The 17,251-nt window shown below is 38.8% G+C and overlaps 1 protein-coding gene across 1 annotated transcript in view; it reads left to right on the forward strand.

Annotated features, from left to right (window-relative positions):
- The window catches only part of samd14 (sterile alpha motif domain containing 14), a 160,710-nt gene extending 143,744 nt beyond the window's left edge, over positions 1-16,966 (forward strand). The window contains exons 8-10 of the mRNA XM_059956595.1: positions 8,293-8,406; positions 11,780-11,941; positions 15,217-16,966. Of these exons, the coding sequence (XP_059812578.1) occupies positions 8,293-8,406; positions 11,780-11,941; positions 15,217-15,378 (438 nt within the window). The 3' untranslated portion in view covers positions 15,379-16,966. The remainder of the gene's footprint in view (positions 1-8,292; positions 8,407-11,779; positions 11,942-15,216) is intronic.
- The last annotated feature ends 285 nt before the right edge of the window (positions 16,967-17,251 follow it).

Genomic DNA, 17,251 nt, shown 5'->3' on the forward strand with positions numbered 1-17,251 from the left:
TTGGGATGTCAGTTAAAGGAAAGGGAGTAAGTTTAGCACATCCCATTTAAATGGTCTATATGGTTCTCGTTGCTTTGCTACAACACGGTGCCTCCATCACAGACTCAGAAGTATAATCATGTGTTTAGTATTCATCCTTCTGTGTCTTTGGGTGAGATAAGTGCCAGTTGATGGTAAGGGATTTTTATTCACTGCCATGGTTGAAACTCCTCAAAAGCATTTTTTACTCTGGCAGTGAGATGTCAGAGAAGCCTTTTGTGGTTTGGAAGAGTTTGACTCCAAATCACAGAGATGGTGGGCAAATCAAGTGAAGTTTGATGTCCTGAGATCAGATGTCATCAGCTTGGCTGTGTCAAATGTACAGTATTTACAAATCACATTGAGAGAAAGGTCTTTACTGTTCTATCCTCACTATCTTGTTCTCCATCTCAACTCACTGGGGGTCACCTTAAGCTAGCCCTCCTGAAAAGGGATTTGACACAAGCATAACTTGCTGCATACTTGGACTTCCATTTGAACCAATAAAAGATAAAAACAGACAGTACATATAACAGATAGTTTAATCTGCTTGCACCAGTATCCAGCCATGTGGATAAGCTCCATTATTCCCCGATAATGCCCTCCAACAGCATCCCTCTAACAATGAATTAAGTAAAAATTCAGTGCTTGAAAATTTCCCTCAGATTTTAAAATGCCATTTCTAGTTGAGTGTTTCAATCCAGTTTTGCGGATTGATAGTTCACTGTGACAGTTTGTAGCCTTCAGTGATGTGTCTGAGTACATGAAGAGAATAATTAAACTTGATTCTATTGTGCACCATAAACAGAACATGAGCTGCTCAAGCACACTGTTGGTGTGGATTCTTTGTACAGGATTGCCATACTCGGATAACAAACACACACATAGTGACTTATGGGATTGCACTTCACATGTATTTACTGTGAAGAATAATCTGGGATTACATTTTGATCAACTAACCTGTGAGCACAACAAAACAGTTCTGTAAACTTTAGTTTATGGTACTGTTATTCACATTTATTGTTTGTAAATTAAATAATTTTTCTGGATTCTGATCTTTCAATTACTCTATTGTTCACTTACCTGCTCTATTAATTTATTTAGTTATAGACCAGTTAGAAATTAATTTAAAAACTTCTTTAAAAATGACTCAGGTCTCCTAACAACACAGGAGGCCATTTAGCCCATCCAGTACATGTCAGTTCTCAGAGCATTACCTTCCATTCCATCCCCTCAGTTATTTCCATCAGAACTTGTTTTCCTGTCATCAGATGTCTTCTCTGATAGCTTCTACAGTACTGTACAAAAATCTGTACCCTCCACGAAGCCCTGATCTCTACACCATCGAGACTGCCTGGGATTACCTGGAGAGCCAGAAGCAAGCGAGGCACCCAGAGTCTGTAGAAGAACTGTGGCAAGTTCTTCAAGATGCTTGGAACAACCTACCAGCCAATTTTCTTATAAAACTGCACGACAGTGTACATTACCTAAGAGAATTGATGCAGTTTTAACAGCAAAGGGTGGTCACACCAAATTTTGATTTGATTTAGTTTTTTACCATTCACTGCTCTTTTATAGTAATGTTTTGAGATTTTGAAACATTTTATTTCATTATTTTTGAAAGCACCTTTGCTTTACAGAATTCTTTTTACATACGCTAAAGACACTTGCACAGTACTGTATATCAAGTATTGTTGCTACATATAAAGTACAGTTAGTTATGTTACCATTCTAAAGTGCTACAACCTTAAAACAGCAATAATTATTAATAGGAAAATTTCTATATGACTCGTGGTAGAGTTACCACAGGTGAGAAAGAATGAGCAGTTTCCCCAAGTAGAGGGGCTAAGGACCAGGGTACACAGATTTAACATAATTGGTAGAAGATTAGCAATCCCATAACCAAATGTTCCATTGAAACCGCCACAATTTTGGTACATCAGGTGTGAATAGGAGCGCACACTTAACTAATTGATGGGCATTCATTTGAAGAAGATTAAGATTGTCAAGTTGGAAGACAATCATTTAATACATTTATACAAAAGCTTTCTACCACCAAATTACAGCAAACACTTCAAGTCAAGTCAAGTCAAGTTAACTTTTATTGTCATTTCGACCATAACTGCTGGTACAGTACATAGGAAAAATGAGACAACGTTTTTCAGGACCATGGTGTTACATGACACAGTACAAAAAACTAGACTGAACTACGTAATAAAAAAAACACAGAGAAAACTATACTAGACTACAGACCTACACTGGACTGCATAAAGTGCACAAAAACAGTACCGGCATTACAATAAATAATAAACAGGACAGTAGGGCAAGGTATCAGTCCAGGCTTCGGGTATTGAGGAGTCTGATGGCTTGGGGGAAGAAACTGTTATATAGTCTGGTCGTAAGAGCCCGAATGTTTCGGAGCCTTTTCCCAGATGGCAGGAGGGAGAAGAGATTGTATGTCGGGTGCATGGGGTCCTTCATAATGCTGGTTCCTTTGCGGATGCAGTATGTAGTGTAAATGTCCGTGATGGCGGGAAGAGAGACCCCGATGATCTTCTCAGCTGACCTCACTATCCGCTGCAGGGTCTTGCGATCTGAGATGGTGCAATTTCCAAACCAGGCAGTGATGCAGCTGCTCAGGATGCTCTCAATACAACCCCTGTAGAATGTGATGAGGATGGGGGGTGGGAGATGGACTTTCCTCAGCCTTTGCAAAAAGTAGAAACGCTGCTGGGCTTTCTTTGCTATGGAGCTAGTGTTGAGGGACCAGGTGAGATTCTCCGTCAGGTGAACACTAAGAAATTTGGTGCTCTTTACGATCTCTACCGAGGAGCCGTCGATGTTCAGCGGGGAGTGGTCGCTCCATGCCCTCCTGAAGTCAACAACAATCTATTTTGTTTTGTTCACATTAAGAGACAGGTTACTGGCTCTGCACCAGTCCGTCAGCCACTGCACCTCCTCTCCGTAAGCTGACTCGTCGTTCTTGCTGATGAGACCCACCACGGTGGTGTCATCGGTGAACTTGATGATATGGTTCAAGCTGTGTGTTGCAGCACAGTCGTGGGTCAGTAGAGTGAACAACAGTGGACTGAGCACACAGCCCTGGGGAGCCTCCGTGCTCAGTGTGATGGTGTTAAACTAGAGTTAAGATTGGATCAGCCATGATCTTGTTGAATGGCAGAGCAGGCTTGAGGGGCCGATTGGCCTACTCCTGCTCCTATTTCTTATGTTCTTATGTGTTGGAGATGCTGCTCCCGATCCGGACTGACTGAGGTCTCCCAGTCAAGATGTCTAGGATCCAGTTGCAGAGGGAGGTGTTCAGGACCAATAGGCTCAGCTTTCCAATCAGTTTCTGATTGTTTCTTAATGTTATTGGCTTCTTTCAACAGTAGGCAGAGGATTATAGAAACAGATCAACTACATGTGTCATCAATAACTTCTAGATACAAGTCAACAAAGATGTATATTCCTCTATCGCTTGAGCTCCTAAATTTTGAGCTCATGACCAATACCTAGAGGCTGTGTTTAAATGCCACAAGCCAACTCCCTGCCCTGTCAGAGCTGGTGATAATAGTGATGATGTTGCTTGTCAAAATGGCCATGGGAATCTCATTCATAGGCTACATATAGTCGATGTTATGGTATCCACTGCTAATGTTATTGCTGGCAATCCATAGACAATTTATTTGAAAGATTCAAATAAAGCTGCATTATGTAATGGGGAATGGTGCTTTGTAATGTTAGCAATGGAGGTTTTTTAATGTCATTCCCAATTACTTCAATTTGTACTAATGACATTATAGATGGCATTTGTCCAAAACTTTGTCACAAAATGTTCATAATAATTGGAAATAATATTTTGTTCTCGTTTGGGAAACAATTGCTAAAACTGGCAACTGAATAAACCAAGAAACTCAGCCATTTGTTTCCAAACAATTGTATGCTGCTAACGCTTTTAAATAACTCTTTTCAGTGGATTTTTTATCCTCTGTGGAATTCAAAGCATTTTAAAAGATTTGTAGAAAGCCCTGTAGAATTAATTTGTTTCTGGTATTGGAAACATTTGTGTTTTTTGCTATGCAAGTGGGAAAAAATCCAGTTTTAGATGAATTATTTTTATATCACAAATTGATAAATTGGCTGAAAAGCTTTACATATTGGAAGCAATATATTGTGCTGGGTAATATCAGTGGTGCTATACATTGAATGTCCATTTTCAATTCTGACCACCATGTGCACTACTCAGCTGGTTCTTTGTTGTGTGGTGAAACTCTCCAACCTTTGACCTGATGGATAACTTCCATTACAGTGGATACAAACAACTCAGAGATGCTTTGGCACATCTGGGCTACTGCTTGGCAGGAGGCAATTGGCTGAATGAAACCCCTGAAAAGAACAGGATCTTTGTTTCATACTGGGGCATTGAGAGGTGGGATTGGCATAGTGTTTAAGCATCACCGGAACCAGCCTACCCACCATCAAAGACATATATATATATATAGAAAAGTGCCGGAAAAGGGCTAGTAGCATCAAAAAGGATCCCATTCACCCTGCTTATGGACTGTTCATCCCACTCCCATCAAGGAGCAGATTATGTAGCATCCACACCAGGACCACCAGACTCAAAACAGTTACTTTCGCCAAGCAACTGTTTGGCTACACCTCCAACCACAATTTTATCCAATCTATGTATATAAGCCATTTTGTGTATTTATATTTATTGTTTTTTAATTATTTTTGTGTTCTTTAACTTTTGAGTTTTTTTTAGTGTTGTATCGGATCTGGAGTAACAATTATTTAATTCTCCTTTACACTCATGTACTAAAAATTACATTAAACAATCTTGAATCTTTGTGGACAACAGCTATTCCCTGCAGCTCCTTTCTAACCAGAACAGAGAAATGCAGAGAATGCTCCGATTTCACATTGAAAGCTTTCTACAGTAGCTAGGATTGAACATATACAGTACTTCTTTTAAAAAGTCCTTTTCTTCTCAAATATCTAGAGTGATCCCTGGGCTGTGCCTTGAGCATCTTGTGCTATTGGGCTGTTCTACTGTGCAGGGTCTAAATCCCCACCGCACCCCAAAACAGCACACAGTCAAGAAACATAATAAGGTCTTCAGACCAACATGTTCCTCAAACCAAAGTAGATATCAGTCAAAAAAGTAATGATTAATTTGCATGACAAAACCCCTAATCTAAGTTCATACCAAGACTTGAAACTGGCATATACTAGTCATTATTACATTGTTACAAAGCAGACACAAGACATGACCCTTCTAATAAATAGCACGATTTGCCTCCACATATAGTTACACAAGTGTGTCTATGTATAAAGATATTCTGCAACAGTGACCAGAGACTATCAACAGTAATGTGATCAACTTGAACCTAGCCTCCAAGAAAGTTATTGGACCTCATATGGTGGCTTGTTTGCAAGACAAAATATGTAATCTACATATGTGCTAGTCTTCAAATTCCTATATTACTAGTCATTGCTGCATTACTACTGAGCTCAGCACATGTTGAATAGGACTCTAGTACTTAGGATCCTGAGACTTCCTAAACATTACTGTGGTGTTATTTTATGTATTGAATGACGAGAAATACCATTCAGTCAAATCCCAACTGTATCAATCAGCTCCTTCTTTGCAGCTCAGTTCAAATCCACATGAAGATTGGGTACTCTTAGTGTTCATCATCAGGGAACAATAGTGGGTCTGAAATCTCAAACTGTGGACCAAAAAAACAGACATGGTAACTGGCTGCCATCAGGAAGAAAGTACAGGAGCCTCAGGACTCACACCATTCAGTGCAGGAACAGTTATTACCCCTCAACCCTCAGGCTCTTGAACCAGAGGAGATAACTTCACTTGCCCATCACGGAACTGTTCCCACAACCTATGGAGTCACTTTCAAGGATTCTTCACCTCATGTTCTCAATATTTATTACTTACTTATTTATTATTATTTATTTCTTTTTGACTTTGCACGGTTCCTTGTCTTTTGCACACTGATTGAACGCCCAAGTTGGTGCGGACTTTCATTGATTCTATTATGGATTTGTTGAGTATCGTCACAAGAAAATGAATCTAAGATTTGTATATGGTGACATGTATGTACTTTGATAATAAATTTACTTTGAACTTGGTACTATACAGGGTTTCAAGTCATGACAGTTTCACACTCATGCTCACAGCAGCAGCAATCCAGCAAGATGTGAATAAAGCAAAAATTGTTACTATTTTGCCCTAAACTTGACTATATGCAGATTATGAATTTCAAGTTTTGACTGTAAATATAGCTCAAATAGTAAATGCAATTAAGCAATGAACTATAACATTGTATTCACTGACAATAGTAAGTTAAAATGGGCCATATGCTAATTGAAAGTTTTGACTAATTCCTGTGACTGTGTTGGCCCCAACATTATTCGGCATCTTCTTCTCTATGCTATTGAAGCATGTATTTGGGACGTCGACAGAAGGCGTCTACATGCACACCAGGTCTAATGGGCGGCTGTTCAACCCTGTGCACCTGAGAGCAAGAACAAAGGTGTGAAAGATCTTAATACGTGACATGCTCTTCGATGATGACGCTGCTATAACCTCGCACACCAAACAGCAACTACAAGCTCTCATGGACCGTTTCTCTAAGGCATGCAAGGACTTCAGGCTTACCATTAGCATAAAGAAAACAAATGTCCTTGACCAGAATGTAGTGGAGACACCAATCATTACCATCGACAATTACGATCTGGGGTTGTATGTATACACGCACAGAACGCTGGAGGAACTGGGCAGGTCAGACAGCATCTATGGAAATGAATAAACAGTCAACGTTTTGGGCCAAGACCCTTCTTATGTGTGGTCCTCTTCATATATAATGCGCTTGCACAAAGAAGTTGCTGGACATGGAGTAGAGGCTGATATCACCGCTGCAGTATTATGGTGTAAAGACCTGCTTAGAGTGTAGTCAAATATCATACTTTTATTGATTTATTTGCTACTATTCTTGTGTTATGCATTTCATTGTTTTTTCTCTTTCATATGTAGCATATTAGCTGTTCAGATTAACACACATAGTTATAAATTAAATCATGTCTGCCATTTGCTGCAGTTTTCATGTTCAGGATCCTGGTCCTTTAAGCACATCAGTTAAACCTATAGAGCATTATTAGCCAAGCTTCAGTTTTAGCCAAGCTCATCATCTCTAAGGGACCAGACAAGGTGTCCTATTTTGAATTTCATCCATGACATTAACTGACGAGGTAAACTTCTACCTACTACTCCTCCCTCACCCACTGCAAAAACTGGATAGTTTGATAATATTCTTTTACAAGTCTCCAAATAAATAATTTATCAAGATTCTGGAAGATGACAATGAAATGAAGGTCTGCAACTAGAAAACAATGGTTTCCTGGGACAAAGAAAGAAGAAACAATATTAGGAGCAAAAGTATTTCTAAATGGCAACTTTGTTCCATCTTTCTATCATAACTAATACTATATCGCGAGGGAGTTCCTTTCTTGTTCCAAGGTAATCAATTTATCAATACCAAACAATGTGTATTTAAGAGTTGTACTGTTGTGTTCGTCTTGCTATTATAATTATGAAGCTCTGAGCATAGAAATTCATAGGATTGCCACCCCGTTGTATGTATCATATGACATTCAATTTCATTGAATGGAATGGAGAAAAGATAGATTAGATAAGCTAGGTTCTCCTGCTTCAGAGCAGAAAAGGATTGGGGGGGGGGGGGTGATGCAGATCTTGACAGTGAATACAAAATTATGAGAGCCATAGAAAGGGTAGAAGTTAGGAAGTTTTCCCCCATAGCAGACTATTTCAAACTTAAAGACATAGATTTACAATGAGGGGTAAATGGTTTAGAAGGGATTTGAAGAAGAGCCATTTCACTCAAAGGACAGAGCAATCGGAAAGATATTACCTGAGAGGGTGGTGGAGGCAGGCACTCTCACAATGATTAAAAGATATCCAGTAAATATCCATTGAGAAATGGGATTTGTATAGACGGGTACTGTATTTGATGGTTAGCATGGACAGATGAGCCAAATGGCCTCTGTTGGTGCTCTGTGACACAATGAGAAATGAATATCGATTGCAATAATAAATACCCAGTGCAGTAACATCCAAGAGGAATTTCTAACACTTTGTGTTCACTTGCACTCAATAATGAAATTAGATTTGAAACTTTGCTGCAACCATTCTCATGAAATAAACAGCATTGAAATTCATCTCTGTGCACACAGGAGTCGACACTGAGTGAAGATACCAGTCCTCGAAGTGGAAGCCCCAGAATTCTAGGTAGCTCAACTGCTGTTTCACGAGCTGCAACCACCCATCTGCCTCTGTCCTCTGAAGAAGTAAGTGTTTGTAATATTGATGGTCACTGGTATATTATTTTACTCTTATACTCCTAATTTTGACTTTTTTTGCCATCATTGCTCTTCTCAATCCTCTTCTTTCGCATTCCACCCTTTAATTCTGCTCTGAGGGATTGTTGATAGTTTTGAGTGTGGACAGCCAGTCAACAGCAGTTAAGACTAATTCTAGTCTGTTAGGTGAAAAAACTGTTTCAACAGAGTTCATTGGAAAATGATCAAGACCACTGTCCTTGGATTATCTTTCTCTTAACCTAACATAGAGAAGCATATCAACACCTACTGAGGTTGAGAGTAATGAGGACCATCTAGAATAAGGTGCAACCCTAAACTGTGGTAGCCTTCAAACATGGCTTAAAGCTTGTAGAATTAAAATCCTTTTATTTATCATGCATCTATTGGAATTGTTTATCTTCAGCTTCAAAACACCTGCTACTTTTTCAATATTTTGATCCCTTTTAAATGAATCCTAAACTACCATGACACAGATATTTGCCACAGATTCATTAAAACTGAAAAATATTCTAGCCAATTGAGCAAGAGTCTATTTTCACCCTGCATTGTTATATTGTTATGTATAATGAAACTTATACTGATAGGTTTCCAGGAGACATTAAAACACTCCTTCCTCTTCTGAGGACAATATTTGCACTTTGTTACAGTTACAGAAGCAGTGGTCATGTGGTTCATCTTCCAACATCACCTCAGCAATGACCATTGATAAACAGACCCTTTGGTCCATCTAGTCCATGTCAAAAACCACTTAAACTGCTTACTCCCAACGACCTGCACAGGGACCATAGCCTTCCATATCCCTACTATCCATGTACTTATCCAAACTTCTCTTAAACGTTGAAATCGAGTCGCATGGACCACTTGTGCTGGGAGCTCATTCCACACTCTCACAACACTCTGTGAAGAAATTTCCCCTTAAACTTCTCACCTTTCACCCTTAAGCCATTACCTCTGGTGTTAGACCCACCCAACTTCAGTGGAAGAAGCCTCATAGTTTTGTATATCTCTATCAAATCTTCCTTCAATCTTCTACTTTCTAAAGAATATTAAACTAAGTTAATAGCCAGCCTCATCTGCAGTCCATAAATGTACGAGAGGAACAGAGGGAGAGATATAAGAGGACCAGTGTTCAGAAATAGGGGTCCTCTGGCTGATTTCTCTGCTCTCCGGGTCAGGGACCAGCATGCCAATTATGAATGACCATGTTTCTTCACTGAGGCATCAGGAAATAAGGTGATATTAATATCAATGTAAGGTTTTTAGAAATTTGTACAAAATATTTTTTTCTATAACTAAGTGAATAATGTAACATGAGAGCTTTGTGGTACCTGCATGATTAATGTGAAGCCTTTCTGGTCACCTTCTCAGCCTTCCAGATGTACAGAGATCAATGACACTGGTCATAAATGGGAAGGCTACGAAAAAGCTAAATTGACACCATTAACAAGAACCTCCAGCTCACAGGATGTTTGCCATATTGCTGGGAAAGGAACGTTTTGCTTCGTGAACTGAATAATTTTTTCACTTCTATGCAAATTAGTTACAATCAGTTGGTACTTCTTCCCCATATGATCTCACCTTCAATTCTTTATGTGAAAATACTCCAGTGGAGATATGGACAGATTAAGTGAATGGGAAAAAAAAGGCATGAAGTGTAGAATATAATGTGGCAAAATGTGAGGTCATCTGATTTGGAAAAAACAGAGTATTTTGTAAATGGTAAGAGACTGGAAGGTGGAGGTATTCAGAGGCACATTGGTGTACTTGGATGAAATAGAGAAAGTTAACTAATGCAGCATGTGATGAGGAAGGTTAGCAGTACATTAGTCATAAGTGTAGGAATATTTGAGTACAACAGTGGAGGTATCATACTGAAATTATGTAGACTGCAACTGGTATGCAGTACAGTACTATCAGAGAGATATAGGGCCATACAGCCAGGAAATAGGTCCTTCAGCCCATCGAGTCATCAGTATCAAGCACCCATTTATACTAATTCTACACTGATCCCTTTTTATTTATTGTCCCCACATTCCCACCAACTCCTGCCACTCACATGCACACTAAGGAAAACTTATCATGGCCATCACTGGGATGTAGCAGCATCCAGACGGAACCCATATGGTTATGGGGAGTAAGTACAAACTTCACAGGACCGGAGATCAGGATTGAATAGAATCACTGAAATTGTGAGACAACACCTATGCTAGCTGTTTCAATATGCTGCTTCCAACAGATTTGATCTCCCTACCCCTAGAAGGATAAACTTACAACAGAGGTAGTACAAGAAGATTCAAAGGTCAATTTCTGAGATGGAGATTTGCCATCTGACTGGATGGAAAGGAGGTTGAGCATATACTCTAGTTGTTTAGTAAGTTGACAAATTATCACATTGCAACATAAACCATTGTAACAGTGCTTGAATAGGTATATACACAGATGATTTGAGATCAATGATACAGAAATTTGAGTACAGGAGGTGGGATGTTATGTTGAACTTGTACAAGACATTGGTGAGGCCAAATATGAAGTATCGTGTGGTGTTCTGGTCACCTACCTATTGAAAGATATCAATAAGCTTGGAAGAGCGCAAAGAAAATTTACAAGGATGTTGCCAAGACTTGAGGATCTGATTATAGAGAAAGTTTGAAAAGGTTTTTGCAGGCTTTGAGGTTGGGTGAGACTGGAACTAGAGGTTATAGGTTTGGGTTGAAAGGTGAAATATTTAAGGGGAATATAAGGGGTAACTTCTTCATTCAGAGGATGGTGTGAGTGTGGAACGAGCTGCCAGCAGAAATGCTAGATGCCGGTTAGATAGTAATTTGTAAGAGAAGCTTGGACAGGCACATGGATGAGAGAAGTATGGAGGGCTATGCTCCAGGTATGGGTAGAGGGGACTAGGCAGAAAAACTGATTGGCATTAACTCAATGTGTCAAAGGACCTGTTTCTGTGCTGTAGTGCTCTAGGACTCTGAGATAAAAGACCAGCCATAATCTAATTGAGTAGTCTATTCCTGCTCATTTCTGATGCTCCTATCTCAAAGAACTGTGGTACAGTTAGCCACTCTTCCTGCAGATGTAGCTACATTTGTTTATCATCATATTCTTTAATGCATGGTACATATTGCTATGAAACCGATTAAAAAAGGCATACCAGTATTTTAGAATTGCTGTTATTTCCAAAAAAAGATTTCATTCATAAACACAATTCATGAGGAATTAATAACATTTTTATTGCAACATGTTTTTAAAGTCCATTTTTGTACAATACTGATTTATAATGTAGTTTTAATGTAATTTAAATAATTCAATCCAATTTTAAATTAATTTCATATGCCAGTTCCTTGATGAAGGACAGCCATACTGCCTTGTTTCAACTTGGACCACACAGCAAGTGTGCCATTGGCTAATTGGGTTGAACATGGAACACTATGTATCAGAATTCACTGCTAGTAACATTGATGGTGAACAATTGTTGCACTTGGATGGAAGTAAACTGAAGGTAAGCCTTGGAGTATAATGGTGAAGGTTGACTTTTGTTTACAAGGTTGAATAAAACTGATTAAACCTTTCTTTGAAGAGTCACGTAACAAGATGTACTGAATAGGTACTAAATTCATATGCTGGCAGTTTGTAATTGGGGAGAAAATTCCTTATCCCCTAAATACGTAAAACTAGCCCTGGCTCAGTTCGTAATTAGGTCATTTCTGGATTTAAGATGATTCAGAGTTTTCTTATTCTCCATGGGGTGTGAATGACATTGAAAATTACTCATCAGTGACATTGAGTGAGTGAGTCCAGGTGAACATAATTCTACAGTGCTGTTGATGAAGAATCCCAATATTTCAACCCAGCACCAATAAAGAAATATTTGTATGTAATGGTGATGAATGAAGGAGGGAAACTTGAAGGTAATGGTACTCCTGAATGAGAGAGGTGGTCCTAGATCTGTTGGATGCGATCAAAGAAGCTCAGTAAATTGCCACAGTGTACTGTGCAGACAGAACAGACTGCAGATCCTATGCATTAGTTGTAAAGTAAGTTATCTCGATGCGACATAAAAGGAGGCTATTCAGCCCATCAAGCCTACATTGGCTCACAGAAATATCTCATCCCCTAGGAAAATTGAGGCCAAAAGTAACTACAATCTCATGTGTAAAATGTTTTTTCCAGAACCTCAGGACTAAAATAAGGGGATGACTGAATTTATTGAAGGGTAGCACTGAATTGAAATTAGGGTCAGTTTATAGTGGCCAATTAACCTACCAACTTGCACATCTTTTGGATGTGGCAGGAAACCCATATAGTCACAGAAAGAACTTGAAGACTCCACTTAAGAGCTCCAGGGGTCAGGATTGATCCTGTGTTGCCAAAATTGAGACAGCAGCTCCAGTAGCTATGTCACTATGCTACTCCATTGGACAGTGCACCAATCAGGCAGGCTGCTTTATTATTCCACTGTAACCCTGCTCATGCATTTTAGACACTGGAAAGCTCTGCAGTAAGGCAAATGCTCTGCTGCTGAGTTGGTTGTGGCCAAGTTAGTAACTCCAGTGCATATAAATTTCTGATCAATGGTAACTTCCCAAGATGTTGCCAGTTAAATGAGTAGGGGAGATGATAATAATCTCTTCTAAGATGGTGTTTTCTGACACTTGTGTAACACAAATTGAGTCACTGAGGGAGACAGCACCTAACCAGACCCTTTGGCCCATCAAGTCAGTGATGACCATCAACCACCCATTTACATCAATCCTACAATAATCCCATATTTCATTTTCCCCACATACAGTTTCCCAGTTCTATTTCTCACCCATGGGCAGGAATGCCTAGGTTACCCATCCATTCATTTCAACAAATGGTTAGTAAAAATCAGTAAGTCTGTGTTTAGCAAGCTAGCATGTGCTACAAGCATTGTCTTCACTGGGGTTGCCCACTTGAGGAATTGATCTCAATGTGTTGAACTCCACACACTGTACCATGCATGTGATCATTATTCCATTAGTTTCAAGGTAATTAAGGAGAAGGATGGTCCTCAGATTGAGATTCTGAATTTCGAAAGGCCAGTTTTGATGGCATCATTAAGAGATCTGGCCGGTGTGGATTGGGATAGCTTGTTTTCCAGCAAAGGGATGTTTGGTAAGTGGGAAGCCTTCAAAATTAAAATATTGAGAATACAGAATTTGTATGTTCCTGTTAGAATAAAAGGCAAGGCTAACAGGTATGGGAAACCTTGGTTTTCGTGAGATATTGAGGTCCTGGTTAAGACAAAGAAGAAGGAGGCTCATCTCAGGTATAAGCATTAGAATTAAATGAGGCACTTGAGGAGTGTAAGAAAACAAGAAAACACTTAAGAGGGAAATCAGGAGGGCTAAAAGTGGCCATGAGATTGCTCTGGCAGACAAGGTGAAAGAGAATCCCAAAGGCTTCGATAAATATATTAAGAGCAAGGACAGCAAAATTGGCCTTCTTAAAGATCAGTGTGGTCACCTATGCATGGACCTGAAAGAGATGAGGGAAATCTTGAATTAATTTTTGCATCTGTATTTATTTGGGAAACAGAAACAGTCACTTGGCATTTAAGATGAAATAGCAAACTAAATTCAGCCTTGGCTTAGTGGGAATAGAGTGGTAATAGATGGTTGTCTCACTGTGACTAGTATTGTGCACAGGGATCAGTGCTGAGGCCATTATTGTTTACCATCTATATTGACACCAAGATTGTGGACATAGTGGACAGCGAGGAAGAGTATCAAAGTTTGCAGCAGGAGCTAGACCAACTAGAAAAATGGGCTGAAAAATGGCAGATGAAATTTAATGCAGGCAAGTGTGAGATGTTGTACTCTGCCTAGACAAATCAGGGTAGGACTTACACAGTGAATGGTTGGGTGCTGAGGCGAGTAGTAGGCCAAAGGGATCTGGGAACAATGATCAATAAGTCATTGAAAGTGGCGTCACAGGTAGATAAGGTCGTAAAGTAAACCTTTGACATATTGGCCTTCATAAATTGGAGTATTGAGTACAGGAGTTGAGATGTTATGTTGAAGTTGTATAAGAAGTTGGTGAGGCTAAATTTGGAGTATTATGTGCATTTTTGGTTACTTCCATACAGGGAAGATATCAATAAGCTTGAAGGATGTTGCTGGGATGAGGACCTGATGAGGATCTGTGGGTAGATGAGACTAGGCAGAAAAACTGGTTGGCATGGACTAGATAGGACAAAGGACCTGTCTCTGTGCTGTAATACTCTATAACTCTATGATTCATAAGCACTCATACTGGCAACAGAAAGTGTGCACAGCCCTCATCCAACGTCTGAAGGGCATGAGATGTAAGAATAGTCAAACCCTTCAACACAGGCTAAAGGAATTTATGGGGGCATCTTACTGATGTAGAAAATATTAAACCAAATGGCTAGAGTAAAACTAGATGTTTACTTTAAATTAATTTAAACAAGAAAATCCTATAGTCAAAAAGCAAGAAATATATTCAAAAGAACAACTTATAAGTGATATATTTTTGAAATAGGAATTTACAGAATCACTGAAAAAATACTTTAATCCCTCTAGGCTGTCCTATTGAGGATTTCTACTTTGGGGCACTACAATGAAAGGGATTAGAGCCTTTTAAATTGCATTTAAATGCTGTGGTGCAAGAGTTATGGTAATAGAGGATTAACTGCAAGGGCTTCATTCCATCTCTGGCTCTTCTGGAGTAATACAAATGATCATAACATGCCAGAAACTGTTTTGAGGATTATTTTGTTTCTGTACACAGGCTTTGGGGGTTATCAATTCACAGGATCGTGCTACTATCAAAAAGAAAATTAAAGATATGAACACAGCTGTTGAAAAAGAAAGAAAAGCCCTTGAAAAGCTAGAAAAACAGAAGGAGAAACAGAAGAAAAAGGAACAGGAACAATTGCAGAAAAAATCTTAAGGAAGGTGGAAATGCAATTGAATGCACATTGAAACATTTGTCTTCAGTTCTTCAGAGATTAAAACGTAAGCAGCAAGAAGAAATGCAAGGAATGGCGGGATTTAACTGGACATTGCATGACAGGTCTGTTGGTGGGACTTGTGAAGTTCTTCAGCTTCACACATGGACAGTTCAGGTCTGTAATGGCAACATCTAGTCTTACAAACAAGTAATATTTCATGATGCAGGTAGATGTTTCTTTAGGTCTCAGTGGCTTACTGTGAAAACTGTTCTGCTTTTACTAATCGACAAATTCATCCTGAATCAGACGTAGTGGAAGAATATAACATCAGGATAATCCATTAAAAAATTGGAAAGTAACCTTTTAAGAATAAAATCTTCCTAATTATTTTTACGTCATTAGTAAGAGTAATACTGAATGCTTCTGTGGGCTTGCAAAGTGAAAGAATGTGTAAATATCTTTTAAAAATGTTTTGTTTAATCTTATAATTGTTGAAAATAATAAGACCAAAAGACAAAGGGGCAGAATTAGGGCACTCTGCTGTCTTCTAATGGTTAAGTCAGAAGAATAAGGGTGAATTTTGGATTGATCATGCCTGCATTTGAAATATTACAGGCAATTATGCACAGTTTTCTCAAACTTATTTTTTTCCCACAGTCTAGGTTATGAAGAGTTCAGGGTCCTGAAGTGAGTTTACAAGCAATTGTGCTGTGATGGCAGAAGAACATTGCATAAATATATGGATGGAATGCTGTAAATGTGGAATGTGAATTGGGATTGAAGTAAAGAGTCTAGATAATGGGATGCATTTGATAACTTGCCATGTGTGAGTAATGTGTTCTTGTAATAAAACGTCAGAGAGTGCATGAGAGATTAAAATGGCAAAAGGGAAGACCCTATTATCTTCTCAGACTGAGCATTGTAGTTGCACACTATATTCAGACTTTGTAAATGAGCTTGTTGATTGAAAATTGAAATTTATCCAAAGATCTAGGTAGTGATGAACATTGTTCACACTGATGTAAAAAATAAGCACCGGTTATGTGACCTTAAAAAGAAGCATTTTCTTGCCTACATTTTAAAAAGTAAAAACACATTGCAGGTAGAAGAAGTTTTGCTGGGGTGGATAAGTTTTGCATGTTGCAAATGTAGTCACTAACGCTAATATTTGGTTGGTCTTTCCAAGTATCACAGTTCTGACTGAAAGTAAATTGTGGAACATTCTGAAATATTAACTTGCAAAAAGCAATTGCAGAATATTTTAGAGTGGCTTCAATTTTTTTTAGAGATTTAGAAGAAAGATGAAATGGTTTATTTTTAATGAAGACTCTCCGTTATTGTAAATTATACACATGCAAGTCAATGAGTTCTGTCTACTTTTTGTTTGCTGCTCCATGTGGCCACTATCGCCCACCCTTTCTATGCATGTTTTGAAATATATCATCACAGCTTATCTGCACAGAACTACATTAACACACTTCAAGTTTCCTAATCTTTGAAATTATGTTAACACTACTGCAAAAATGCACAAATGATTCAAAATAATATAATGACTCCCTCCCCCCCCCCCCCCCCCCACAGACAAGAATGTACCACAGGAAGAAAGTGCAATCACATTAGCCTTGTCCTTCATACCAATGTTACCAGCTAGTTGCCAAAAAGCGAATAGATGAAAGCACTTACGAAGGGATTTGGTTGGAATGAGTTGACTAAGGCCTTCACCTCTTTACACAGGTAAAAATATATTTAACCCTTAGATTCATTGCCAAATCTGATCATCTTAGAACAGAAGTATATGGTTTATTAAAGACACTTCAGAGAACTTGGTTAATAACATACAGAAGGAATTATCATATGACGGAATTTAAATTG

Source organism: Hypanus sabinus, chromosome X1 (genome assembly GCF_030144855.1).
Source record: "Hypanus sabinus isolate sHypSab1 chromosome X1, sHypSab1.hap1, whole genome shotgun sequence".
Lineage (NCBI taxonomy): Eukaryota > Metazoa > Chordata > Chondrichthyes > Myliobatiformes > Dasyatidae > Hypanus > Hypanus sabinus.